The sequence below is a fragment of the Sciurus carolinensis genome, unplaced genomic scaffold (assembly GCF_902686445.1).
Source record: "Sciurus carolinensis unplaced genomic scaffold, mSciCar1.2, whole genome shotgun sequence".
NCBI classification, from domain to species: domain Eukaryota; kingdom Metazoa; phylum Chordata; class Mammalia; order Rodentia; family Sciuridae; genus Sciurus; species Sciurus carolinensis.
The window spans coordinates 88,423-115,978 of NW_025920394.1; the positions used below are offsets into that span (position 1 = coordinate 88,423).

A 27,556-nucleotide genomic window follows, 5' to 3' on the forward strand; every position below is an offset into this window, starting at 1 on the left:
GGTGCGCAGCGTCTCAGAATCAAGGACAGCCTCCACTCGGCCAGCAAGCAGACCTTCCCAGGGGAGGAAGAGCCTCAGCTACACAAAACAGTAGCTAAGTCGAGGTGCAGGAAGCAATACTCAGCACACAGCACCATGTGCTCACAGGAGAAAGGAGGGAGGCCTTGGCTTACACCTAACACCATGACTACAGCTAAGTCAACATGTTGGAAGCAGTACTCAGCACACAGCACCATGTGTTCACAGCAGAGAGGAGGAAGAGCCTCGGCTACACAAACCAGTAGCTAAGTCAACCTGCAGGAAGCAGTACTCAGCACACAGCACCATGTGCTCTCAGGAGAGAAGGAGGGAGGCCTTGGCTTACACCTAACACCATGACTACAGCTAAGTCAACCTGTGTGAAGCAGTACTCAGCACACAGCACCACGTGCTCACAGGAGAGAGGAGGAAGGCGTGGCTGTACACCAGACATCATGACTACAGCTGAGTCAACCTGTGAAGCAGTACTCAGCACACAGCACCACGTGCTCAGAGCAGAGAGGAGGAAGGCGTGGCTGTACACCAGGTCACCAGACATTACCAAAGTCAAGTCAACATCACTGAAGTGAAAGGAACCAGACGAGTGGTCAGAAAGCCTTACGGGAAAAGCCACAGGAGACACAGCAGCCCAAGGGACACAGCTTGTCTGCAAGACAGGGAAACGGGCTGCGAGGGCTGGTGGGCAGCACTTCCCCAAGGACAAACCTGCAGGCAGGTGAGACGCAGAGCTGCAGAGACCTGTGGGGCCAGGGAGGTGAGTCCACCTGGACAGGAGGACAGGCCTGGTGGACACACACACACACACAGGAAGGGCTGCAGAGACCTGTGGGGCCAGGGAGGTGAGTCCACCTGGACAGGAGGACAGGCCTGGTGGACACACACACACACACACACACACACACACAGGAAGGGCTGCAGAGACCTGTGGGGCCAGGGAGGTGAGTCCACCTGGACAGGAGGACAGGCCTGGTGGACACACACACACACACACACACAGGAAGGGCTGCAGAGACCTATGGGCCCAGGGAGGTGAGTCCACCTGGACAGGAGGACAGGCCTGGTGGACACACACAGACACACACACACACACACACACACACACAGGAAGGGCTGCAGAGACCTGTGTGGGGCCCAGGGAGGTGAGTCCACCTGGATAGGAGGACAGGCCTGGTGGACACACACACACACACAGGAAGGGCTGCAGAGACCTGTGGGGCCAGGGACGTGAGTCCACCTGGACAGGAGGAGAGGCCTGGTGGACACACACACACACACAGGAAGGGCTGCAGAGACCTATGGGCCCAGGGAGGTGAGTCCACCTGGACAGGAGGAGAGGCCTGGTGGACACACACACACACAGGAAGGGCTGCAGAGACCTGTGGGGCCCAGGGAGCTGAGTCCACCTGGACAGGAGGAGAGGCCTGGTGGACACACACACACACACAGGAAGGCCTGCAGAGACCTATGGGCCCAGGGACGCGTGTGCCCCTCCATGGGGCAGGCCTGGTGGCACGTGCGTGGCTCCTCTCACGCACACACAACGGCACAAGGACAGGCAGCGAGGCCCTAGGTGAGCAGCTTACTGTCCCGCGCGGTGGATGCCTGGCTCTGCAGCTGGACCGCTCGCCTCAGGGACAGCACGCGCACCTGGGCTGCCCCTTCTCAGTCCGGCGCTAAAGGGCAACTCGTTCACCAGAATCCTCACCGGACACGGGAGGGTAGACTCACGGGTGCTGGGAAAGTGCCGCGAGGGGACCCAGTGCGCCAGCTCCAGGCAGGGCTGAGCGGTGGACAGGCATGTGGCAGCCACGTGCATCAGGACCCGGCCCATGAGCAAGGTCACCTCGGAGGACGGCGCCTAGGAAACCCCTGGGCACCGCCGAAAGGGCGGCGGACGGTGCTTCAGCGGCAGCTCTGCGGTAGGCGAAAGGCACACGCGCCCTGACCCCGGGCTGCGCCCACACGCGCCCCCGCGCCCCTCCCCCACCTCCGACGCCGTCCCTGGCCCGCGCCCCGACCCCGGGCTGCGCCCACACGCGCCCCCGTGCCACCCTCCCCCACCTCCGACGCCGTCCCTGGCCCGCGCCCCGACCCCGGGCTGCGCCCACACGCGCCCCCGTGCCACCCTCCCCCACCTCCGACGCCGTCCCTGGCCCGCGCCCCGACCCCGGGCTGCGCCCACACGCGCCCCCGCGCCCCTCCCCCACCTCCGACGCCGTCCCTGGCCCGCGCCCCGACCCCGGGCTGCGCCCACACGCGCCCCCGTGCCACCCTCCCCCACCTCCGACGCCGTCCCTGGCCTGCGCCCCGACCCCGGGCTGCGCCCACACGCGCCCCCGTGCCACCCTCCCCCACCTCCGACGCCGTCCCTGGCCCGCGCCCCGACCCCGGGCTGCGCCCACACGCGCCCCCGCGCCCCCCCCCCACCTCCGACACCGTCCCTGGCCCGCGCCCCCGCGCCCCCCCCCCCCACCTCCGACGCCGTCCGTGGCCCGCGCCCCGACTCGGGGCTGCGCCCACACGCGCCCCCGCGCCCACCCGTCTCCGATGCCATCCCCGCGCCCCGACCCTGGGCTGCGCCCACACGCGCCCCACGCCCCGGCCCACGCCCTCGACACACGACGCTGACATGTGTCTTGTTCACATCTTCACACCCACCGAGGCTTGCACACTCAGAGGACTGCACACTAGCACCAGGACCTACACACCCACCCCAACACCGGCTCCGCGGGGCCGGGCTCGCGCACTAGCAGGGTGTGCCCTTGGCTCAGTCGTGCTCCAGGGCGCAGAGGGCTGGCCCCTGAGGGCCACGGGCAGCGGGGCGGCTGGCTGGGTTCGCTCCCTCAGTCTCCGTGAAAGTCGGGCAACACCTCCCGCGACCTCCACGTCCAAGACTCGGAGTAAGAAAGGCAGAAACCGCTTCTCAACACCAACCAGGGCTGCGTGACCCCGCCTCCCGCCCACGTCCTCCGTGGCTCCCGCTCCTCCCACGCCTGGGCTGCTCCACTCACCTTGGCCACTCTGCCCATGTCCTCCAGGGTGGCTCTCTCGTGAGGGAACTGAGCGAAGGTGCGCTCGATGCTGGTGATGATGGCGTCCACATTCACCGTGTCCTTGGGGCGCCCCCGGGGGAAGTAGAACGCTGGGATGCTGCGGCTGGTGGCCGGGGGCAGCGGCTCTGCCTTCTTTGCCTGGACCTGAGGAAGAAGAGGCCACACCCCGTCAGAACCTGGGACTGCCCACCCCTTTTCCAAACCCTGTCAGAACCTGGGACTGTCCCGTTTCCAAGCTGATGCTCACGATCAGAGGGACCTGTGTGGACGGGAGGAACCACGTCCTCCTGGATGACCCCCACCCAGGTGAAGGGTCCTGCGTGAGGTGCCCACCCGGGTGCAGTGCTGAGGGGACTCGTGGCCAGGTCCCTCTCTGACGCAGCTCCCAGGACGGCATGGCTCAGGAGTCTGCTCAGAGACCGGCGTGGTCAGGGCTGAGGGATCTGCAGGGTCAGCTCCTGAGCTGAGGCCACCGCAGCGTCAAGCACTGGACCAGGGCCGGCCCCGCGGGGCACGGGGGCCTCACAGCAGGGGAGCCCGGGCTCCGCCATGGCCGAGCTCAGTGCCATCGCCACAGTGGTCACTGCAGGGTCCCCTCCCTGCACAGGCAGAGGTCCACACTGCCCACTCCGTGCCTCCCGTGGAGCCGTCCTGTCCAGGACGACTGCCCTGAGCCAGGACTCGGATGGCCACGGGGCGCCCGTGCTGGGTGGGCCCTGCCAGGCCCTGACGGGGCTCAGACAGCCGCACCTGCCCCACAGGCAGGGCCAGGGGGCAGACAGGACGCCTGCCCGCTGCAGGGACAGCGTGGGGTCCACCCCTGGGAGGGCCAGGCACACGCCCGGCCAGGCTTAGACCTCAAGGCACAAAGCAAGCCCAAGTCCAGACCCCCGACCCCGTGTGAGGTGTGCTGGCCAGCAGGACAGCAGAGCCAGGGCCTCAGGCACGGAGATGGGAGGGAGACCTGGTCAGGGGACAGCAGGACACAGAAGGTGCAGGCAGACCTGGTCAGGGGACAGTGAGACACAGAAGGTGCAGGCAGACCTGGTCAGGGGACAGCAGGACACAGAAGGTGCAGGCAGACCTGGTCAGGGGACGGCAGGACACAGAAGGTGCAGGCAGACCTGGTCAGGGGACAGCAGGACACAGAAGGTGCAGGCAGACCTGGTAGGGGACAGTGAGACACAGAAGGTGCAGGCAGACCTGGTCAGGGGACAGTGAGACACAGAAGGTGCAGGCAGACCTGGTCAGAGGACGGCAGGACACAGAAGGTGCAGGCAGACCTGGTCAGGGGACAGCAGGACACAGAAGGTGCAGGCAGACCTGGTCAGGGGACGGTGAGACACAGAAGGTGCAGGCAGACCTGGTCAGGGGACGGTGAGACAGAGAAGGTGCAGGCAGACCTGGTCAGGGGACAGAGACACAGAAGGTGCAGGCAGACCTGGTCAGGGGACGGTGAGACAGAGAAGGTGCAGGCAGACCTGGTCAGGGGACGGCAGGACACAGAAGGTGCGGGCAGACCTGGTCAGGGGACGGCAGGACACAGAAGGTGCGGGTAGACCTGGTCAGGGGACAGAGACACAGAAGGTGCGGGCAGACCTGGTCAGGGGACGGCAGGACAAAGAAGGTGCAGGCAGACCTGGTCAGGGGACAGTGAGACACAGAAGGTGCAGGCAGACCTGGTCAGGGGACGGCAGGACACAGAAGGTGCAGGCAGACCTGGTCAGGGGACGGCAGGACACAGAAGGTGCAGGCAGACCTGGTCAGGGGACGGCAGGACACAGAAGGTGCAGGCAGACCTGGTCAGGGGATGGCAGGACACAGAAGGTGCAGGCAGACCTGGTCAGGGGACAGTGAGACACAGAAGGTGCAGGCAGACACATCCCGGTGGCCGCGGACAGGCTCGGACTTGGTCCCACCGCACATCGAGTCCCTGGGCTCACACGGTGACACTTCCCCAGGCGTCCCCGAAGTCCTCGAACCACAGCCTGAGACACAGTCCCTCCCGGCACCACCTGCAGCAGGGAGCTGTGTCCCTTCAGACCTCAGGCCTGGATGGTACCATCCTGCCAATCACCCACCCCGGTCCTTGCCACAGCCCCCGGAGGCCAGGCTGGGACAGAGTGCTGGGCCCTGCACACCCAGTGGTGTAGTGGACACGCTGGGGACAGCGGCTCTGTGTGGCAGAGGCCGCTGGGGGGTGTACCTGGTAGGCAACAGGAGGGCCCTGGGAGGTGGGCACCTAGCTATGTGGTCAAAGCAGGCCATGCTGGCTGGCGCTGAGTGGAAGGCAACCTGTGTCCAGGGGCCTGGGGCCTGGAGGACCCAGGAAGGGACAGGAGAGCGGGATGGCCACCGGGGTCCACAGGGACAACCCTCCTCTGGCCACAGGCAGCATGGTGGACCTGGAGTGCGGTCAGGATGCAGGACAGCCCCACTTTGGCTTGGCCCAGATGCATAGGACTGTCCATGGCCTCGGGTTGACACAGCCCTCACACGTGGCCTGTGGCCGCCCAAGGACACAGCAGGCCCCTCTCTGCCCAGGAAGCCCTGCCCCACAGGAAGGAACCACGGAACTCCTACACAGGGCTGTGCCAGCTGCCCAGGGCCCAGAGCAGACCTAGGCCCGAAGACACAGCAGGAGACGAAGCCAGACCCACTGTCCTGGGGAGGGACAGCAGCAGGGCCCAGCAGGGGGCAGGGGCCACTGTCCTGAGGAGGGACAGCAGCAGCAGGGCCCAGCTGGGGGCAGGGGCCACTGTCCTGAGGAGGGACAGCAGCACCAGGGCCCAGCTGGGGGCAGGGGCCACTGTCCTGAGGAGGGACAGCAGCAGCAGGGCCCAGCAGGGGGCAGGGGCCACTGTCCTGAGGAGGGACAGCAGCAGCAGGGCCCAGCAGGGGGCAGGGGCCACTGTCCTGAGGAGGGACAGCAGCAGCAGGGCCCAGCAGGGGGCAGGGGCCACTGTCCTGAGGAGGGACAGCAGCAGCAGGGCCCCCTGGTGCTGCCGTGGGCTCAGGAGAGTCATTTCCCAACCTCTGAGCTGCGAACACAGGCCCCTGCCTCCCCCTGCTACCTGCTCAGCGTCCCCTCTAGCGAGGCAGGAAGCACCGGCCCCCAAGGCCCTGTCCAGCAGCCCGGCTCTGCAGTCCCCTGGCTTGCCCTCTCCCTCCACAGGATCTGGCACGACAGACCAGGCAGTCCACGGACACCCACGGAACCCCAGGTGACAAAGAGGAAGCAGCCTCCCGGGCACACGTGCTGTGCCCTCCCTGGGCAGAGCAGGGCTCCAGCAGCCCGTGCCCAGGGCTCCCTCGCCTGCACCACCTGGCTGACCCAGGGCTGGGGGCTGGTGTTGGGTCCCCCTCCCCGGGAGCCCTGGATGCTTAGGAGATGTACACAGCATGGTGGGCATGTGCCCGGCGGGAGGGCAGGTGCTGAGCTTGCTGGAGGCCCTGGGCTGATCCCCAGGACCACAGAGAACACAGAAGCCACCTCCATGAACATCACCAGGACCCTGAGACCACCAGAAGCCTTGCCCAGTGACCTCCAGCTCAGCAGGCGGGTGCTCATGACCTACCCTGCCGCAGCGTCCACGGCAAGCACACACAGGCCACAGTGGACGTGCACGGAGACCCAGACCCACCGTGCCAAGGGCTATGCACGGGGAAGGGCCGGCTCTCTGCAGGAGTCTCCCTCCGCACCGGCTGAGTGGACACCTGAACACCCCCTCGCCAAGACCCCTGCCAACGGTCCACACCACACCCCGCTCCCTACGGGACCCAACCCACAGAGAGGCCTGTGGATGATGCGCTGGCCCAGGTGCTCAGGTCTGTGACCAGCCCTGTCCTGGGAGGTCAGCTGCTGCCCTGGGGTCTCCATGGTGGATGATGCGCTGGCCCAGGTGCTCAGGTTGTGACCAGGCCTGTCCTAGGAGGTCAGCTGCTGCCCTGGGGTCTCCATGGTGGATGATGCGCTGGCCCAGGTGCTCAGGTCTGTGACCAGCCCTGTCCTGGGAGGTCAGCTGCTGCCCTGGGGTCTGCAGGGGTGGCTGGAGGTGCCCTTCACAGGCTGGACCCTCTCTGGAGCTCACATGAAGAGTGTGCACACCCGTCCTGTGGCTCGCTGCCCGTGCTGGACTCGTGTGGTGGGGCAGCTGGTCCTGCAGCTCGTACAGTGGCTGGGCTCCCAGCTGCACCCCCCAGGTCTGAATGAGGACCGTGTGGGGGACGCAGAGCAACGCGAGTGTCCAGCTGCACAGCCTCGCCCTGGGTGGTGGGGACTGTGCTGGGTGAGCCGGGCAGGACCGTTGGGCAGTGCGGCCAGGGAGCCTGCGGTTTGTGCCTGAGGCCCTGGCACAGCCTGCAGCCAGGGGAGAGGCCCAGCCGTGGGCAGAGGCTGGGGAGGCTGCACTTGGGGTCAGTCCAGGCCAGGGCCGACCCTGTGGGGCGTGAGGAAGGAAAGCCCAGTGCCAACTGGCCCCTGGCTGGGCAGCGCCAGCAGCAAGGCGCACAGCTCCTGGTCACTGGGCCACCCGGCCTCGTGCCCCAGCCCCAGGCAGGTCGGGGCCCCACGGCAGCCGCTCTGGGCGAGGGCCCGGCCACGCGCTCCTCCCAGGCCTCTCCGTGGTCAGCTCCCTGGCTGCGTGCTCGCGACAGCTCACCACGACGCCCCAACATCACCACGACACCCCAACATCACGACGCCCCAACGTCACCACGACACCCCAACATCACGACGCCCCAACGTCACCACGACACCCCAACATCACGACGCCCCAACATCACGACGCCCCAACGTCACCACGACACCCCAACGTCACGACGCCCCAACATCACCACCACACCCCAACATCACGACGCCCCAACATCACCATGACACCCCAACATCACAACGCCCCAACATCACGACCTCCCAACATCACGACGTCCCAACGTCACCACGACGCCCCGACGTCACGACGCCCCGACGTCATCACGAAACCCCAACATCAGCACAACACCCCAACATCACCACGACGCCCCAACATCACGACGCCCCAACATCACCACGAAACCCCAACATCAGCACGACACCCTAATGTCACCACGACGCCCCAACGTCACCACGATGCCCCAACATCACCACGAAACCCCAACATCAGCACGACACCCCAACGTCACCACGAAACCCCAACATCACCATGACGCCCCAACATCACCGCCGCGGGCCGAGCTGTGTCCCCAGTAAAGGTCAGGGGGCAGCGGAGGTCCTTCCACCTGCTACAGGAAGGAGACCTCAAGATGTCAGGAGATGAGCTCAGCTGGGGGAGCTGACCCTAGGCACAGAGGAGCCTGGACACAGATGGAGGACAGAGGGTGGACGCCGTCATGACCCAGGGAGAGGAGGGCCCAGCACTGGGTGGCATACAAGCCAGGGATACCTGGGGTGGACAGAGGTCAGTGCCTCCAGCCACCGACATATGAACGAGTCAGAGCAAGGAGTGGCGGTCTGCACGTCCCTCGAGTCTGTGTGTCCATGCTGCGCTGACCCGGGCTCTTTCCCACCCTGGTCATGAGTCATCACGCAGGCCAGTCTGCCACCGTCCCTCCTGTGCTTCTGCCCCACGAGGAAGCAGGAGAGCAGGAGCAGAGTGGCCGCAGGCCCCTCCCCAGAGCCTCCGGTGGACAGCAATAGCGTGAGCTGAACCACGGCCCCGAACCTGTCCAGTCCTGCTCCACGGTGAGCAGGCCAGTGTGGACACAGGGTCTCTGCAGAGGCCATGAATGCAGGACCCTGAGAGGAGCTCATCCTGGTCAGGGTGGCCCTGAGGCCATGGCCGTGTCCTCACAAGAGACAGAAGAGGAGACACAGACACAGAGGAGGAGCCACGTGGAGACGGAGGCAGAGGCTGGAGGGCTGGGGCCACCAGCCCAGGGCCGCCTGGAGCCCAGGAGCTGGAGAGGCAGGAAGGAGCCTCCTGGAGCCCGTGGAGGGCTCAGCCCTGGGACCCTGGCCCCAGCCTCTGTCCACACAGCAGACCCTCCTCTACTGTGGGTCTCCGCAGACGTGTGTGAACGGGTCATGACTCGGGAAGCCGGGCCTCCGCCCTCACAGAGCTTGGACAGGAGCCCCTGCCCTGAGTCCCCCCGTTCAGCAGGGCAGTGTTCAGACGCCGTCCAGGGCTGCCAGCGTGCCCTCCCCAGCCACTCACGAGCAACGTCCCCTCTGCTGTCCCCGAACAAGACCCCCAGTACTGTCAAGGCATGACAAGCCGATAGTGCTGGGTCGGTCTAAGGTCAAGGAAGACCACGCAGGGGCTGAGGGTCGGTAAGGCTCGGGAGAGTGAGGAGGGCCACTCGGGGGCTCAGGCTCAGCTACCGGAAGAAAGGCCTCTGCGTCCACCGTGGCTGCCCCACAGCTGCGGCACTGACTCAGCGTGCTCTGCTGAGGAACTCAGAGCTGGGGGTCACAGGGGAAGGGCTGAGCCCGGCCACCCCAGCAGACTGCAACAGGTGGGGCGGGAGAGGACACCACAGCCCTGTGCGGACACGGGGGATTTACAAGCGTAATCTCCTGGACGTAAATAGACTGGCCGCACAGCTGCAGGACACATTCTTTCCCAACACACCAGCAGCTGGGAACAGGCCGCTTCCCAGCCCCGAGCTGGGTCTCAGCAGATTCCAAAGGGCCTGCAGTTTCCCTGGCCCCAGAGACCGTGGTCCCAGCTGCACTGGTGGCAAAACCGCCCTGGAATGTGCCTGCAGGACTCCAGGTAGGTTCCTCCTGCAGCCAAGGCCAGCCAGGGAGGCCGGTGTCCAGATCGCCCGCTGCCCCTGCTCGACCCGCGCTGTGCAAAGCAGTGTCCCGACCGCACTGATAAAGCTGGCACCGCCTCACGGCCACTTCTATTTCTGACTGGAGTAGACTCACGACACATCCCAGCCCGCCGGCCTCCAGAGCAACCCCGTTGCCCAACATGTCCACGCACGGGGAAATCGAGGCCTGGCGTGGACGAACGTCACATCCTCCTGTGCCCCCGAGGGTGCAGGTAACTCAGGTGCAGAGGCGGGTGCCCCCCCAGAGGGTGCAGGTAACTCAGGTGCAGAGGCGGGTGTCCCCCCAGAGGGTGCAGGTAACTCAGGTGCAGAGGCGGGTGCCCCCCCAGAGGGTGCAGGTAACTCAGGTGCAGAGGCGGGTGTCCCCCAGGGTGCAGGTAACTCAGGTGCAGAGGCGGGTGTCCCCCCAGAGGGTGCAGGTAACTCAGGTGCAGAGGCGGGTGTCCCCCAAGGGTGCAGGTAACTCAGGTGCAGAGGCGGGTGTCCCCCGAGGGTGCAGGTAACTCAGGTGCAGAGGCGGGTGTCCCCCGAGGGTGCAGGTAACTCAGGTGCAGAGGCGGGTGTCCCCCGAGGGTGCAGGTAACTCAGGTGCAGAGGCGGGTGTCCCCCCAGAGGGTGCAGGTAACTCAGGTACAGAGGCGGGTGTCCCCCCAGAGGGTGCAGGTAACTCAGGTGCAGAGGCGGGTGTCCCCTGAGGGTGCAGGTAACTCAGGTGCAGAGGCGGGTGTCCCCGAGGGTGCAGGTAACTCAGGTGCAGAGGCGGGTGTCCCCCAGGGTGCAGGTAACTCAGGTGCAGAGGCGGGTGTCCCCGAGGGTGCAGGTAACTCAGGTGCAGAGGCGGGTGTCCCCTGAGGGTGCAGGTAACTCAGGTGCAGAGGCGGGTGTCCCCGAGGGTGCAGGTAACTCAGGTGCAGAGGCGGGTGTCCCCGAGGGTGCAGGTAACTCAGGTGCAGAGGCGGGTGTCCCCGAGGGTGCAGGTAACTCAGGTGCAGAGGCGGGTGTCCCCTGAGGGTGCAGGTAACTCAGGTGCAGAGGCGGGTGTCCCAGAGGGTGCAGGTAACTCAGGTGCAGAGGCGGGTGTCCCAGAGGGTGCAGGTAACTCAGGTGCAGAGGCGGGTGTCCCCTGAGGGTGCAGGTAACTCAGGTGCAGAGGCGGGTGTCCCCGAGGGTGCAGGTAACTCAGGTGCAGAGGCGGGTGTCCCAGAGGGTACAGGTAACTCAGGTGCAGAGGCGGGTGTCCCCCCCAGAGGGTGCAGGTAACTCAGGTGCAGAGGCGGGTGTCCCCTGAGGGTGCAGGTAACTCAGGTGCAGAGGCGGGTGTCCCCGAGGGTGCAGGTAACTCAGGTGCAGAGGTGGGTGTCCCCCAGGGTGCAGGTAACTCAGGTGCAGAGGCGGGTGCCCCCCCAGAGGGTGCAGGTAACTCAGGTGCAGAGGCGGGTGCCCCCCCAGAGGGTATAGACGAGGATAGGGCTGTGGGCACCTGGCACACCTGTCCTGCAGACAGCTGTCTGAGCAGGTAGTGCTCAGAGGGTGGGACGGGGAGCCCTCGCAACAACCCCAGTGAGATGGACACTGGCTGAGCTACAGCACAGGGGACGCAACAAGAGGGGCTCAGAAAGATGCGCAGGTGGCTGAAGGCACCCAGCGTCCCCAGGAGGGGCCTGGGATCCCTGGGCGTGTGACGTGGGAGGGGGGCCAGGAGGGACACGCGTGGCTTCTAGGCAACTCTGTCCCCCAGACAGTGGCCACAATCTGCCGCAGGTCAGGTGCTTCCTCGTGGCCAAGACCAGTGCTCCCCGAGACCGCTTCCCACAGCTAACGCAGGAGGCACTGGACTGCTGGGGAGGCCATGGCCAACGTCCTGGGGCTCCTCCCTGCAGCACTGGACGGCTGGGGAGACCAGGGCCAACGTCCTGGGCCTCCTCCCTGCAGCCCTGGGCTGAGCCTGGGGACCATGCACGTGGGGCCCAGCCGCGTCCAGGGTGGGAGCTCCAACAGGCACGTGGTGGAGATGCCCAGCCGCGGCAGGGTCCTCCCGCCAGGTTGGGAGCCCTGGGGTCATCGTGGCCCCCACAATGGTGCATGAGCCCAGGCTGGGCCCAGGGGAGCTGCCGGGGCAGGCGGAGGACCAGCTGGACTGCGGCGGAGGCTCTGATGCACCTGAGGACGCAGCCTGGCCCCGACACCCCTGCGGGATGGGCAGCAGGCTTGGGCAGGGCAGGCCTCATGCAGAAGTCTGGGTGGCCACCACCGTGGAGACGGGACAGCACGTGAGGGACGCCTGTGGCCGCCGTCCCAGGTGGACTCCAGGGTGCTGGCGGCAGCAGGGTGGGAACAGCACCTTCCCCGCCCAGGAACCCAGAGGTCAGGCTGCCCGCAAAGAGGTGGACTCCCCAGGGCCCAGGGCCACACTGCAGGTGGACCTGGAGAACCACAGGGGATGCAGGACGGTGACGGTGACAGGACAGGTGACGACGTGGAGCAGGGTCACAGAGGCGTGGCCTGAGCGCATCCGGCCAGGTGAGGAGAGCCGGAGGCCCTGCTCCCGGGGGCAGGGAAGCCAGGACACCTGCCAGGCGGGCAGTGCAGCTGTGCGGGCCACCCAGGGGCAGGGCTGGGCTGGGCAGGCTGAGGAGCCCCAGGCGGGCGCCAGGCAGGCCCAGAGCAACACCCCGTCCCTGCCCCCCATGACCCTGCCCCTGCCCCCAGCACCCCGTCCCTGTCCCCCATGACCCTGCCCCCAGCACCCCCACAAGGAGATCCACCAGAACGAGACCAGCCCAAGCAGCCCGGGGCCGTCGCAGGACCCCCTCTGGGTAACGGAGGCCCCTCCTCAGAGCAGAGAGCAGGACACACAGGCACAGCTTCTCTGAGCACCTGCAGGACTTGAGGGCCAGGTTAACAGTGGCACGGTGACCCCACCGCCCTCCACCCTGGCCCTGGCGGGTGACCGGCCTGCGACGTGAAGGCGGCCTCAGGGAGCCGCTAAGCCCAGCTTGGCCAGCAGCACAGCGACCGGGAGGCCGTGTGCGTGTTTATCACCCGGCGCCGGAGACGGTTCAAGTCCACCCTCCTGGACATCGGTACTTAAGGCCCACAGCCTGGGGACCTGTCCAGCAAGTGTGTATCACACTGGCCCCAGGGTCTTCCAGGGTTTCCCAACTCCACAGGACAGCAGGAGGCCCTGGCCCTGGGAGCCCCTCGAGCCTGGCTGACCACCTGCTGGGAGCCCCAGACCTCTCCAGTGCGGCAGGACCACAGCCCCAGGTCCCTCCTGGATACAGGACCACAGCCCCCAGGCCCCTCCTGGGTGCAGGACCACAGCCCCAGGCCCCTCCTGGGTGCAGGACCACAGCCCCAGGCCCCTCCTGGGTGCAGGACCACAGCCCCAGGCCCCTCCTGGGTGCAGGACCACAGCCCCAGGCCCCTCCTGGGTGCAGGACCACAGCCCCAGGACCCTCCAGGGTGCAGGACCACAGCCCCAGGCCCCTCCAGTGCGGCAGGACAGCCCCCACCCACCTGCTGGAAGGCCTTCAGCCTCTTCTTGAAGCGGGACGGAAGCACGAAGTCGCAGCCCCGGGCCAGCGAGGCCAGCTCCTGCCGCAGGTCGGGGTCCTGGCGGAGGGACAGGTCCCTGAGCCGCATGCCGTCCGCTCGCATGGGCCTCCGGGGGCTGGGCCGGGCACCGCGCTCTCTGGACTGGGTAGAGCCGGGGCCAGCGGGACACTCCGGGTGGCCGCCGGGCTCAGCGAGCTCCATGCGTCCCGGGCCAGGCGCTCTGGGGACCGGCCCTGAGCCGCTCGCATTCCACAGGCTGAGGAGGGCGCATGGTGCAGGCGGGCGGGGGAGGCAGCGCAGGCGGCAGGCGCCCCTCCCAGCCGCTGTGCAGAGGGAGCCGGACAGGAGCTGTCTGCACTGGCCGGGTGCTGCTCCTCCCCTCCTCTGCCCGCTCCCAGCCCAGCGGGAGCTTCACGCAGTGACCCGACCCGTCACGTGGCTCGTCCCAGAGCACAAACAAGTCACCCTCAGGGAGGGCCTGGGCCTGGGCCACGGGGACCCAAAGGCTCCTCCCTCCCCAGGGAAGTGGCGACCCCTCAGAGCAAGACCAACCTGGGTGCTCAGACTCCAGAGCAGGACCGACCCGGGCGCCCAGCTAACCCAGGAGCCCAGCTGACCCAGGAGCCCTGCTAACCCAGGAGCCCTGCTAAACCAGGAGCTCAGAGCAGAACCTACCTGGGAGCCCAGCTAACCCGGGAGGCCTGCTAACCCAGGAGCCCAGACCCCTCAGAGCAGAACCAACGTGGGAGCCCAGCTAACCCGGGAGCCCAGCTAACCCAGGAGCCCTGCTAACCCAGGAGCCCTGCTAACCCAGGAGCCCTGCTAACCCGGAAGCCCAGCTAACCCAGGAGCCCAGCTAACCCAGGAGCCCTGCTGACCCAGGAGCCCAGCTGACCCAGGAGCCCTGCTGACCCAGGAGCCCAGCTGACCCAGGAGCCCAGCTAACCCAGGAGCCCAGCTGACCCAGGAGCCCAGCTAACCCAGGAGCCCAGCTGACCCAGGAGCCCAGCTAACCCAGGAGCCCAGCTAACCCAGGAGCCCCGCTGAGCCAGGAGCCCCGCTGAGCCAGGAGCCCAGCTGAGCCAGGAGCCCAGCTAACCCAGGAGCCCCGCTAAGCCGGGAGCCCAGCTAACCCAGGAGCCCTGCTAACCCAGGAGCCCTGCTAACCCAGGAGCCCTGCTGACCCAGGAGCCCTGCTAACCCAGGAGCCCAGCTGAGCCAGGAGCCCAGCTAACCCGGAAGCCCAGGTAACCCAGGAGCCCTGCTAACCCAGGAGCCCAGCTGAGCCAGGAGCCCAGCTAACCCGGAAGCCCAGGTAACCCAGGAGCCCTGCTAACCCAGGAGCCCAGCTAACCTAGGAGCCCAGCTGACCCAGGAGCCCTGCTAACCCAGGAGCCCCGCTGAGCCAGGAGCCCAGCTGAGCCAGGAGCCCAGCTGAGCCAGGAGCCCTGCTAACCCAGGAGCCCAGCTGACCCAGGAGCCCAGACCCCTCAGAGCAGAACCGACCCGGTGCCCTGCTAACCTAACCCAGGAGCCCTGCTGACCCAGGAGCCCAGCTGACCCAGGAGCCCAGACACAGCTCCTTCCCTGGGCCCTGGGCCTCGGCCCCGCGCACCATGCCCGGGACAGAGCGGTCTACCTGTGTGGCCGCGCCCCTGCCCTCGAGGAGAGTCAGGGACAGCCCACGGCAGTGGGGACGCCAACGTTCCCTTCTCAGCCTGAGGGGCCCAGTGGCCAGCACCTCCCTCAGGCGACAGTCCCCACAGTGTGAGACCCCCGAGTGCAGCTGAGGAGGAAGAGGAGGGCGGCGGGCAGCGTGGCTCCAGACACACGGAGGCCAGCGCCCAGGGGCCTCCCGTGCGTCCCCACCAGCAGGAAGGAGCGCGGGAAGTAAGGCGCATGTGCCTACACGGAGCCCCCAGCAGGCCCCTCCCTCCAGACTGCTGAGCGACCCCCAAACCACTCAAGGCCCGGCTGGAAGTAAGACGGGCAGACACCGCAGCAAGGAGGGCACCTGCGGGGAGCCCCTCGCACTGCTGCAGGCCCTGCACTGAGCCCAGGGAGCCCCGGGGCTGCCCAGGGAGCAGGGCCCTCCTCTGAGAACGACAGGGCCCTGCACTGAGCCCAGGGAGCCCCGGAGCTGCCCAGGGAGCAGGACCCTCCTCTAAGAACGACAGGGCCCTGCACTGAGCCCAGGGAGCCCCGGGGCTGCCCAGGGAGCAGGGCCCTCCTCTGAGAACGACAGGGCCCTGCACTGAGCCCAGGGAGCCCCGGGGCTGCCCAGGGAGCAGGACCCTCCTCTGAGAACGACAGGGCCCTGCACTGAGCCCAAGGAGCCCCGGGGCTGCCCAGGGAGCAGGACCCTCCTCTAAGAACGACAGGGCCCTGCACTGAGCCAGGGAGCCCCGGGGCTGCCCAGGGAGCAGGACCCTCCTCTAAGAACGACAGGGCCCTGCACTGAGCCCAGGGAGCCCCGGGGCTGCCCAGGGAGCAGGGCCCTCCTCTGAGAACGACAGGGCCCTGCACTGAGCCCAGGGAGCCCCGGAGCTGCCCAGGGAGCAGGGCCCTCCTCTAAGAACGACAGGGCCCTGCACTGAGCCCAGGGAGCCCCGGAGCTGCCCAGGGAGCAGGACCCTCCTCTAAGAACGACAGGGCCCTGCACTGAGCCCAGGGAGCCCCGGGGCTGCCCAGGGAGCAGGACCCTCCTCTAAGAACGACAGGGCCCTGCACTGAGCCCAGGGAGCCCCGGGGCTGCCCAGGGAGCAGGGCCCTCCTCTAAGAACGACAGGGCCCTGCACTGAGCCCAGGGAGCCCCGGAGCTGCCCAGGGAGCAGGGCCCTCCTCTAAGAACGACAGGGCCCTGCACTGAGCCCAGGGAGCCCCGGAGCTGCCCAGGGAGCAGGACCCTCCTCTAAGAACGACAGGGCCCTGCACTGAGCCCAGGGAGCCCCGGGGCTGCCCAGGGAGCAGGACCCTCCTCTGAGAACGACAGGGCCCTGCACTGAGCCCAAGGAGCCCCGGGGCTGCCCAGGGAGCAGGACCCTCCTCTAAGAACGACAGGGCCCTGCACTGAGCCAGGGAGCCCCGGGGCTGCCCAGGGAGAAGAGCCCTCCTCTAAGAACGACAGGGCCCTGCACTGAGCCCAGGGAGCCCCGGGGCTGCCCAGGGAGCAGGGCCCTCCTCTGAGAACGACAGGGCCCTGCACTGAGCCCAGGGAGCCCCGGAGCTGCCCAGGGAGCAGGGCCCTCCTCTAAGAACGACAGGGCCCTGCACTGAGCCCAGGGAGCCCCGGGGCTGCCCAGGGAGCAGGACCCTCCTCTGAGAACGACAGGGCCCTGCACTGAGCCCAGGGAGCCCCGGGGCTGCCCAGGGAGCAGGACCCTCCTCTAAGAACGACAGGGCCCTGCACTGAGCCCAGGGAGCCCCGGGGCTGCCCAGGGAGCAGGGCCCTCCTCTGAGAACGACAGGGCCCTGCACTGAGCCCAGGGAGCCCCGGAGCTGCCCAGGGAGCAGGGCCCTCCTCTGAGAACGACAGGGCCCTGCACTGAGCCCAGGGAGCCCCGGAGCTGCCCAGGGAGCAGGACCCTCCTCTAAGAACGACAGGGCCCTGCACTGAGCCCAGGGAGCCCCGGGGCTGCCCAGGGAGCAGGACCCTCCTCTAAGAACGACAGGGCCCTGCACTGAGCCCAGGGAGCCCCGGGGCTGCCCAGGGAGCAGGGCCCTCCTCTGAGAACGACAGGGCCCTGCACTGAGCCCAGGGAGCCCCGGGGCTGCCCAGGGAGCAGGGCCCTCCTCTAAGAACGACAGGGCCCTGCACTGAGCCCAGGGAGCCCCGGGGCTGCCCAGGGAGAAGAGCCCTCCTCTAAGAACGACAGGGCCCTGCACTGAGCCCAGGGAGCCCCGGGGCTGCCCAGGGAGCAGGACCCTCCTCTGAGAACGACAGGGCCCTGCACTGAGCCCAGGGAGCCCCGGGGCTGCCCAGGGAGCAGGACCCTCCTCTGAGAACGACAGGGCCCTGCACTGAGCCCAGGGAGCCATGCAGCCCAGACCCAGCAGGTCACCCAGCAGGTCACTGTCCCAAGCCAGCCCCAGGGCCTGACCAAGGAGGGCACTCACTTAAGAGTCAGGAAAGCCGGGCACCAGGGCACACAGCTGTCATCCCAGTGGCTCAGGAGGCTAAGGCAGGAGGCTCACAGGTGTGAGCAGCCCAGGCGACCGAGTCTGGAAATGGAAAGTAAGAAGGGCTGGACAGGTCAGTGGATGAGCACCCTGCGTTCCACACCCCCAGATAAATGGAGTTGGAAAAGGCCCCGAGCCTCGGGTGCCCGAGGGCCCTGGTGGCACCTGAGCAGCAGACACAGCCCTTCCTGGGCCCAGCGAAGGCAGAGTGCGGGACAGGGCCGCCCGAGGCCCCGGTCCTGCCCTCTCCTGGCCTCCCTCCCCTCCCTGCTGTCAGACTTTGTTTCCTTCCTCGTCACCTCCCCGTCCCTCGTCCCCCGACCTAAAGGAGACCAGCAGCCTCGGGTTTACAGGAGCACCAGGCAGCAGGTTCCCCTGTGCCCTGCTCCACCCCCCACGGTCAGCGTCCCCACTGTCGATGTCCCGTGTCCCTGTGTCATGAAGGGGCCTGAGTGGCACCACCCAGAGTGCAGAGGGCCAAGGTCTCCTGGGTGTGCTGCACCCCCAGATCTGGAGAAGGGTGGGGTGCACACGCAGCTCCCCTGCCCCTCCCTGCCAGGCCTGGGCCCTGCCACGCTGGCCTTCCGCACACGCTGTGGCTCCCGCTGGCCTTCCGCACACGCTGTGGCTCCCGCTGGCCTTCCGCACACGCTGTGGCTCCCGCTGGCCTTCCGCACACGCTGTGGCTCCCGCTGGCCTTCCGCACACGCTGTGGCTCCCGCTGGCCTTCCGCACACGCTGTGGCTCCCGCTGGCCTTCCGCACACGCTGTGGCTCCCGCTGGCCTTCCGCACACGCTGTGGCTCCTGCTGGCCTTCTGCCCACGCTGTGGCTCCCACTGGCCTTCTGCACACGCTTGTGGCTCACGCTGACCTTCTCCACACAGCTGTGGCTCCCGCTGGCCTTCTGCACACGCTGTGGCTCCCGCTGGCCTTCTCCACACAGCTGTGGCTCCCACTGGCCTTCTCCAGCACAGCTGTGGCTCCCACTGACCTTCTGAACACGCTGTGGCTCCCGCTGGCCTTCTCCGCCCAGCTGTGGCTCCCACTGACCTTCTGAACACGTTGTGGCTCCCGCTGGCCTTCTGAACACACTGTGGCTCCTGCTGGCCTTCTCCGCACAGCTGTGGCTCCCACTGACCTTCTGAACACGCTGTGGCTCCCGCTGGCCTTCCGCACACGCTGTGGCTCCCGCTGGCCTTCCGCACACGCTGTGGCTCCCGCTGGCCTTCTCCACACAGCTCTGGCTCCCGCTGGCCTTCTGCACACGCTGTGGCTCACGCTGACCTTCTCCACACAGCTGTGGCTCCAGCTGGCCTTCCGCACACGCTGTGGCTCCCGCTGGCCTTCTGCACACGCTGTGGCTCACGCTGACCTTCTCCACACAGCTGTGGCTCCAGCTGGCCTTCCGCACACGCTGTGGCTCCCGCTGGCCTTCCGCACACGCTGTGGCTCCCGCTGGCCTTCCGCACACGCTGTGGCTCCCGCTGGCCTTCCGCACACGCTGTGGCTCCCGCTGGCCTTCCGCACACGCTGTGGCTCCCGCTGGCCTTCCGCACACGCTGTGGCTCCCGCTGGCCTTCCGCACACGCTGTGGCTCCCGCTGGCCTTCTGAACACACTGTGGCTCACGCTGGCCTTCCACACACGCTGTGGCTCCCACTGACCTTCTCCGGCACAGCTGTGGCTCCCACTGACCTTCTCCGGCACAGCTGTGGCTCCCGCTGGCCTTCTCCGGCACAGCTGTGGCTCCTGCTGGCCTTCTCCGGCATGCTGCGGCTGGACCCCTCGGCCTGGGGACTCCGGCTACACTCTCCCCGCCTCACCCAGTAACCAATCCCCTTTGCAAGCTCTGTCGGGGACCCTCCTGGTCCCGCACCCCTGCCTCTGCCCCTTCCCTTGCTGGAGGTGGAAGTCTGCCTCTGGCCCACTCAGCTCCCCAGACGTCCACTCGAAAGACAAGGCAGGCCAAGCGTGCTCGCACCCTGTATTCAGCCAGGGATCCTGTACGCGTGCAAACAGGAGGCACTCTGCACGTGTCCCACGTGGAGGCTCTGCAGGGCCACAGGCCACAGACGGGCACGGTGTGTGCGGGGGCGGGCGGAGCTGCACCACGGATGTCCCTCTGCTGCTCTGCAGCCTGCCACCTGGGACACACACTGCGCACCAGGGACCACGAGCAGCAGTGACCAGCCGCCCTGACCAGACACGCGAAGCAGGCAGCTGCCCAGCCACCGGCCGTGCAGCATCGCGGGCTGAGAGAGGGTGTCGTGGCTAGAGCGTCAGGGGGCTCACGCGGGTCACTACAACACCCCAGCAGGGTGGACAGGGGACAGCCTGCAACAGGGCAGGCAAATCAAACTGGCTAACCGGTCAGCCATCGCTGGGCGTCGCCTGGCAACACACCGGGGCCACTGCACAGGCCACTCCAGTATGCGCTCCTGGCTTGAGCCGCACCTGTCTCCCCGGTGGTAAGGGTACAGTAACGCGGGGCAGCAAGGGGCCTGGGACAGCCCAGAGGGGCCTGGCCGGCCTGCACCCGCTGCACAGGCCAGGGGACACTGAGGAGACCTGCACCCACTGCACAGGCCAGGGGACACTGAGGAGCTCTGGACCCACTGCACAGGCCAGGGGACACTGAGGAGACCTGGACCCTGCACAGGCCAGGGGACACTGAGGAGCTCTGGACCCACTGCACAGGTCAGGGGACACTGAGGAGACCTGCACCCACTGCACAGGCCAGGGGACACTGAGGAGCTCTGGACCCACTGCACAGGCCAGGGGACACTGAGGAGACCCGGACCCTGCACAGGCCAGGGGACACTGAGGAGCTCTGGACCCACTGCACAGGCCAGGGGACACTGAGGAGACCTGGACCCACTGCACAGGCCAGGGGACACTGAGGAGCTCTGGACCCACTGCACAGGGCAGGGGACACTGAGGAGCCCTGGACCCACTGCACAGGTCAGGGGACACTGAGGAGCTCTGGACCCACTGCACAGGTCAGGGGACACTGAGGAGCCCTGGACCCACTGCACAGGTCAGGGGACACTGAGGAGCTCTGGACCCGCTGCACAGGCCAGGGGACACTGAGGAGCCCTGGACCCACTGCACAGGTCAGGGGACACTGAGGAGACCTGGGCCCACTGCACAGGCCAGGGGACACTGAGGAGACCTGGGCCCACTGCACAGGCCAGGGGACACTGAGGAGCTCTGGACCCTGCACAGGCCAGGGGACACTGAGGAGCTCTGGACCCTGCACAGGCCAGGGGACACTGAGGAGCTCTGGACCCTGCACAGGCCAGGGGACACTGAGGAGCTCTGGACCCTGCACAGGCCAGGGGACACTGAGGAGACCTGGACCCACTGCACAGGCCAGGGGACACTGAGGAGACCTGCACCCGCTGCACAGGCCAGGGGACACCGAGGAGACCCGGGCCCACTGCACAGGCCAGGGGACACTGAGGAGCTCTGGGCCCACTGCACAGGCCAGGGGACACTGAGGAGACCTGCACCCGCTGCACAGGCCAGGGGACACCGAGGAGACCCGGGCCCACTGCACAGGCCAGGGGACACTGAGGAGACCCGGACCCTGCACAGGCCAGGGGACACTGAGGAGCTCTGGACCCGCTGCACAGGCCAGGGGACACTGAGAGGGCCCTGGCCTCTCCTCTGAAGCTGCCCAACGCCCTGGACCTTCAGCAGGCACAAGAAGAATTCCCTACGCACTGAGTCAAACGCTGGCCAGGGATACGAAGCTACTTCGTTTCTACAATTTGCCACGAACAAAATAACTTGCTGAAACCAGCCCGGGGACGTTTACCCAGCGCCCGGAGAGTCAGGTGTAGGCCAGCCCCTGGGCAGCAAGAGAGGCCCCTGTGCAGGTCACCTGGCGCACCACCTGTCCCTGATGCTCAGCAAAGCACAGCGGGGCTGTGGGCCTTGCTCTGCAGGTGGAGGCAGGGCCCCCAGAGCACAGGCGCCCCTTCCTGAGGACATGCCCGTGGCACCCGCAGCCTTGTCTGGGACCACGGCCATTTCAGAGCCACTTCCTAACCTGCACGCCCATCCTGGACGCACGCTGGCTGGAGACCTGGCCTGTGAAGCCCGTCTGCGTCCTTCCTCCAGGCTTCTCCACCGTCCCCACCCAGCAGGACGGTCTCGGGAAAGAAGGGGAGGCTCTGCTGCCGGGAAGGAGGAGAGACCAGGCAGAGGCGCCTGCCGGTCCCGAGGGTGGGGAAACAGCTGGGACGCTGCACAATCTCAGCCGACGCGGAGACGCAGGACAACTCCAGACTCACGCGGAGGCCAGCACCACCCCAAGCCAAGGCCACGGGAAGCCCAGCGCATCCCTCACCTCGCAACACAAGACCCGCCCACGTCCAACAGGACCATGGGCAGCCACGCCGACCGTGACCACAGGACCCCAGGAGTCTGAGCCGGCACCACTCACTGCACAGAGTGCAGGGGCATGAGCTGACGGGCAGGAGCAGCCACCTCGGAGAGCAGCCTCCGCACATCCAGAGCAGGACGGCAGAGCCACTGCCGATCAAATCTGCTGCACACTGGGAGGGACGAGCGAGGCCGCTGGCTTCAAAGGGCTTCTAGGGAAACCCGTGACCCACTCACCCCCGAGCCTGGGCACAGGTGACGTCACGGTCAGCACCCACCCAATGGAGCAGGGCGTGCTGCCGGAGGAACCGGTGAAGGGGAAGTGAGGGTCCCCGGAGCGGAGAGTCCACACTCTGCTCCTTCCTCTCCGCAGAGGCGACCTGTGGGAATCCCGCAGCTCCAGGGCAGCAGGCAGGAGAGGGCGGGAGCCAGGGACGCGAGTCCCGGGCGCGTGTCCCCGACAAGGCGGTCGCTGGCGCACAGGAAGAGCCCCAGGCCCGGGCCGGTGGAGGGGGGACAGCTGACCGAGACAACGCCGGATGCAAGGCCGACGCTGGGCCTCGGCCTCAGGAGGCGCATTAAGGCCACGGGGAGGGCGACGCCTCGCTGCACGATGGCGGAAGGGCACTCACTCAGCACCCAGGGCTGGCGTGCCGGGCACACCCGCGGCCCGCGGGATGAAGCGGGGCCACCTGGGAGGAGCCCACGCTGGTACCTGCAGGTCTGCGGAGGGCGCCGGGGACCACCAGGAGCCCCGCCCACCTCCCTGGAAAGCCCCGCCCACCTCCCCGAAAGAACCCGCAGAGCCCAGGACGAGCCCAGGAGGAGCCCAGGACCCACCCAGGGCGAGCGGGGAGGCCACCCAACCCGACCCCGTGGGGAAGCCGGAGGGCGGACCTCTGCAGACCCCTCGCCTCCCCGTGGTCCCCTCACACCCCTCGGCTCCCCACGGACCCCCACCCCTCACCTCCCCACACGCCTACCCCCTCTCTGCCCGCTGCCCACCCTGCTGTCCTCTGGGAGTAGGTGGGCACGGCCTGCTGCGGACAGTGAGACCCCAGGGTCCACTCCGCACTCGTGTGTGCAGGTGAGACGGGTGGCAGCCGCCTGCCCACTCCTCCCGAGGGCAGAGGCGGCCGGGGGCGAGCACACCCAGAACCAGCCCTCCACCCGCCCAGGGTGCAGACCAGCCCAAAGCCCAGCTGCAGAAGGACGTTAGTTAAAACAGCACGGCCCCACCCACCAGGAGGCCAGGCAGGGGACCCCGGGCTCCAGGCAGCCTCAGCACCTTAGCGAGGTCCCGTCCGACATTTAAAAAGGACTGGGGTGTGGCTCAGTACTAAGCACCCCTGGGCTCTGTTCCCAGTACGGAAAGGAAACCCTTCTTCCCCAGACCCCGAAATCCCAAAGTCCACTTTCAGCACAGGGCAGCGCACGGCCGTCCCCACTGCAGTTTCTCCAGGTTTCACCTTCCCCGACGCCCTGTCCACCCGGTGACTGTCCGTCTGTCCTGACCCCTGCAGAGCGACCCACGATGCAACCTTAACCAGGCACACGACTGTGCACCCCACAGGGACGCCGCTGTGTGTCCACTTTGGACAGCTGCACTGACCCGGAGGAGCTGAAGCCCAGCGGCGGCAGGGCAGGTGCGCAGGCCAACCTGTACCCACACCTGCATCCAATCGGGTGGGCGGGAGGGCGGGACGGGCTCCCTCTGAGGGCGAGGAACTACTTCCGGGGCGAGGTCACACCGGGCAGCTCCTGAGGGCACCCCTCCCTGCACTCCCTGAGGTCAGGAGGAAACCTGACCTCCCCTCCTGGACCAGACAGGACCGACAGGTGGACCCGGGTCCAGGGCCGGTGGGGCCGAAGACAAGAGGAGCCACAGCGAAGGCATGGCCCGGGCCTGCGACCCCTCCAGCAGCCCCTCGGGCGAGTGTGCCCGTGCGTCCCCTGGCCAGAGCAGGGTTAGGCCTCCTGGCCAGCAGAACTCGGTGGCTGGCACCATCAGCACAGACTGGGGAGCACTGGCGGAGCCCAGGGTCTGCCGCACGTGGTGCTCCCATGCTCCTCAGGGGTGGCGGGACGTCCTGAGCACGCGGCCCTTCCAGGCCACCTCTGCATGCAGGCTGGTGTTGTCCCTGCCGCGAGGCAGGAGCCGCAGTGCTGTCCGCCAGGGACGTGGGCACCCGAGGTGGACGGGTGGCCAGGCCCTGCTTCCAGCCTCGCTGTGCCTCCCCACACGCTGGCGCGGGAGCTAAGCGGACCCACGACAGGCTCACGCACTGTGGGTCACTGAAAACCTGTCCTCAGGCTTCCTTAAGGCCAGCGGAAGTCATCCACAAATTCCAAACCCCTAAGCAAGTTCAGGGCAAGCGTCAGGACTCGGGCAAGACGGACCCCCGTTCAGAGACCCTCGGGCGTGTGCGGCAACAGCCCTGCTCTCACAGAGCCAGGCTCCTCGCCCTGGTCCCGGCAGCTGCAGGCAGCCGAGGGCTCTCCCAGCCCAGCCTGCGAGCCAGCGATCCTGAGGGTCCACACGCCGCACGTGTGGATGCCTTCCCGGCTCGCCAGCCCAAGCCTGGCCCTCCAGACGGGAGCAGGTCCTTCTCAGCAGCGCACGCAGGCCGTGCTAATGGGGGTCAGGGCTACTCCCAGGGCATCCCCGGTCCCTCAGCAGCCTGGGAGGCAGCCACACCTCGAGCACAGATTCCCACACCCAGAGCTCGGGGCCTGCCCAACCCGGCCTCCACCAGCCGAGGCTTCCCTTCTGCAGGGGCCGCAGACCACTCTGGGGGCTGAGCGAGGCTCACAACCGAGCTCACCACCCTCTGCAGCGTGTCCTCCCTCCGCCCGCCTCCCGGGCCCACAACTCACTTCCTGACCACCTCTCCAAGCAGAGAACGCCCCTCCCTGCTTGGAACACCTGGGGGACTCCATTTCCACTGCCCAGGGGCTCATGGCCTGCTCCGCAGAAGGCCCTCCCCACAGAGCTGATGGGCAGTGATTATTTCCAACCCTAGGGGCATTCCCACGGTCTCTGGGTCTCGGACTACAGGGCGTTCTCTCAGAGTGGCTCCTGGTTTTCTGCCACTGAGCAGCTCATCAGCAAACCCAAGGAGTGAGAGCGGGACGGGGTGGGTGCAGCGAGACTGCGGGAGAACTGGAGCCCGGCACCACGGCACACCCGGTTCCACAGCAGATGGGATTCGGGCGAGGGATTCTAAAGGGCCAAAGCCCGGCAGTTCACGGGGCCAGAGCTCAAGGGCGGGTACTGGGCTGAGTCCCACAGGTCCAGACCCGCCCCGGGCCTAACCAGGTACTCTCCCAGGCTGCCTCCAGCTCTCGCTCCCTGTCCTGAGTCCTACTGTCTCTAAATGTTCTCTATCAGGTCACAGCCAACCACCAGTCACTCAGAACCACAGGCCTCTCCTGGGAGTTGACACCTGTCACTCAGCTCGTGGAGCAAGGACTGGCGCTCCACATCATCTACCGCTTCCTGCTGTGCTCAGGGCCCTGGGCCAATGCCACTCGAAACACTGGCTCAAACGAGCCTCCAGGAGAGGCTGGGTGTGGGATCCGCACCCGGGACGCAGTGCTCTGTGCCACAGGAGAGGCTGGGTGTGGGATCCACACCCGGGACACAGTGCTCTGAGCCACAGGAGAGGCTGGGTGTGGGATCCGCACCCGGGACGCAGTGCTCTGAGCCACGGGAAAGGCTGGGTGTGGGATCCGCACCCGGGACGAAGTGCTCTGAGCCACGGGAGAGGCTGGGTGTGGGATCCGCACCCGGGACGCAGTGCTCTGAGCCACAGGAGAGGCTGGGTGTGGGATCCGCACCCAGCACGAGTGCTCTGAGCCACAGGAGAGGCTGGGTGTGGGATCCGCACCTGGGACGCAGTGCTCTGTGCCACAGGAGAGGCTGGGTGTGGGATCCGCACCCAGCACGAGCGCTCTGAGCCACAGGAGAGGCTGGGTGTGGGATCCGCACCTGGGACGCAGTGCTCTGAGCCACAGGAGAGGCTGGGTGTGGGATCCGCACCCGGGACGCAGTGCTCTGAGCCATCTGGAGGCCACGAGTCACCACGCTAAGCGACACAGTATTGAAGGACAGGAAGAGCCTTTAGGGAAAACCAAGGCCCTGCGGTCAGCTCCGGCCACTGTGCAATGGCCACCAGACAAATGCGGGCTGGACGGCCAGACTCATCATTCGAGCGGAGTGGGACCACTGCTGGGGGTGGAAACGACCGCCGGTTGCGAAGCCTGAGCTCCGCAGGCGTCCACCCTGGGCCGCGGCTGTCACCGTCCAGCTGCGAGGGCGCGCAGTCTGGGCCGGGCCGGGTGCCGCGCGCGGCGCGGGAGGCAGGGGCCACTTACTGCTCTGGGGCCGGCGGACCTGCGGGCGCCGCGGGCGTGCGGCCCGAGCCGGGGGCTGGCGGCGGCTCCCAGGGGCAGCGCGGGCGCGGGCCCCGGCGTGGCGGCGGCGGCCCCCGGGGGCTCGGGCGCGGCGGGTCGGCAGGCGGGCGGCCAGGCCTCGGGCGGGCCCGCGTCCCCGGCGGCCAGCGCGGCCGGGCCGGGCGCCTTGATGCGGTGCAGGCCGTCCTGCAGCATGCGCTGCGTGCTGGCCTCGCTGAGCCAGCACAGGAAGAGCTCGTCCACCTTCATCTTCAGCACCGGCTGCAGCACCTTGCCGGGCGGCATGGTGGGCGCGGCCCGGGCCGCCCCGGCCTGACGGGGCTCGGCCGCCCGGGGGCCCGGGCCGAGGAAGGGGCGCGGCGGCCGCGGGCGGGCGGGCGGCCCGGGCCTGGCGGGCGTCGCGCGGTGCGCAGGGGCGGCGGCCCGGGCCGCGGCGACGCCCGCGCCGCTCAGCGCAGCTTCAAAACGGGCGCGCCCGCCGCGCTCCCAAACAAGGGCGCCGCGTCGGACGTCACCGCGCCGCGCGACGTCACGGCGGTGTACGTCATCACCCCGGCGACGCCGCGGCGGGCGTGCGGGCCCCGCGGCCCTCCGGGCTTTCGCTGGGGGCTTTGGTCGGACTGAGGGGCTGCGGGGGGAATGAGGAATGGGCGGTGGCGGCGGTGCCGCCCGAAGCGGCTCTGCCTTCAGGGCGCCAAGGGGGCGGCACACGCCGCCTCAGGACCGCGTGATGTGAGCATGCGCGGCGTGCCCGCCGGAGTAGGCGGGGGTAGGCAGCCGGATCGAGCATGCGCAGAGTGGGCCGCTGAAGGCCAGATTCCGGAGGCCCAGGGGTGGAGCATGCGCAGTGCATGCCAGCGCGGCCCGAGCCAGAAGTCCAGAGGAGTGCCAGCGGGGAAGCGGGGGAAGGGAGCGAGCATGCGCACTGGGTGGCAGCGGGAGCGGGCGAGCATGCGCGCTGCGTGCCCACCAATCAAGGGCGCGAGCTTGCGCGCCGAGTGCGCGCTTGGGGATCGGGTTTGGAGTTTTGCAACGAGGCGGGCGGCTTAGGCCACGGAGGGCCGTGTTTAGGTTGGTTTTGTTTGGCAAACAGTAACGACAGGCTG

General features: G+C 67.7%; 1 protein-coding gene across 2 annotated transcripts in view; it reads right to left on the reverse strand.

The window, feature by feature from the left end:
- Positions 1 to 26,872, reverse strand: part of Ppp2r3b (protein phosphatase 2 regulatory subunit B''beta) — a 38,302-nt gene extending 11,430 nt beyond the window's left edge. The window contains exons 1-2 of one of the 2 annotated variants that reach the window (XM_047538276.1): positions 26,412 to 26,872; positions 3,051 to 3,236 (exon numbers count right to left, since the gene is read on the reverse strand). In XM_047538276.1, the coding sequence (XP_047394232.1) occupies positions 3,051 to 3,236; positions 26,412 to 26,735 (510 nt within the window). In that variant the 5' untranslated portion in view covers positions 26,736 to 26,872. Of the gene's footprint in view, positions 1 to 3,050; positions 3,237 to 13,427; positions 13,854 to 26,411 lie in introns of those variants that run through there. The other variant, XM_047538277.1, reaches the window with a different exon arrangement.
- Between the last annotated feature and the right edge of the window lie 684 nt (positions 26,873 to 27,556).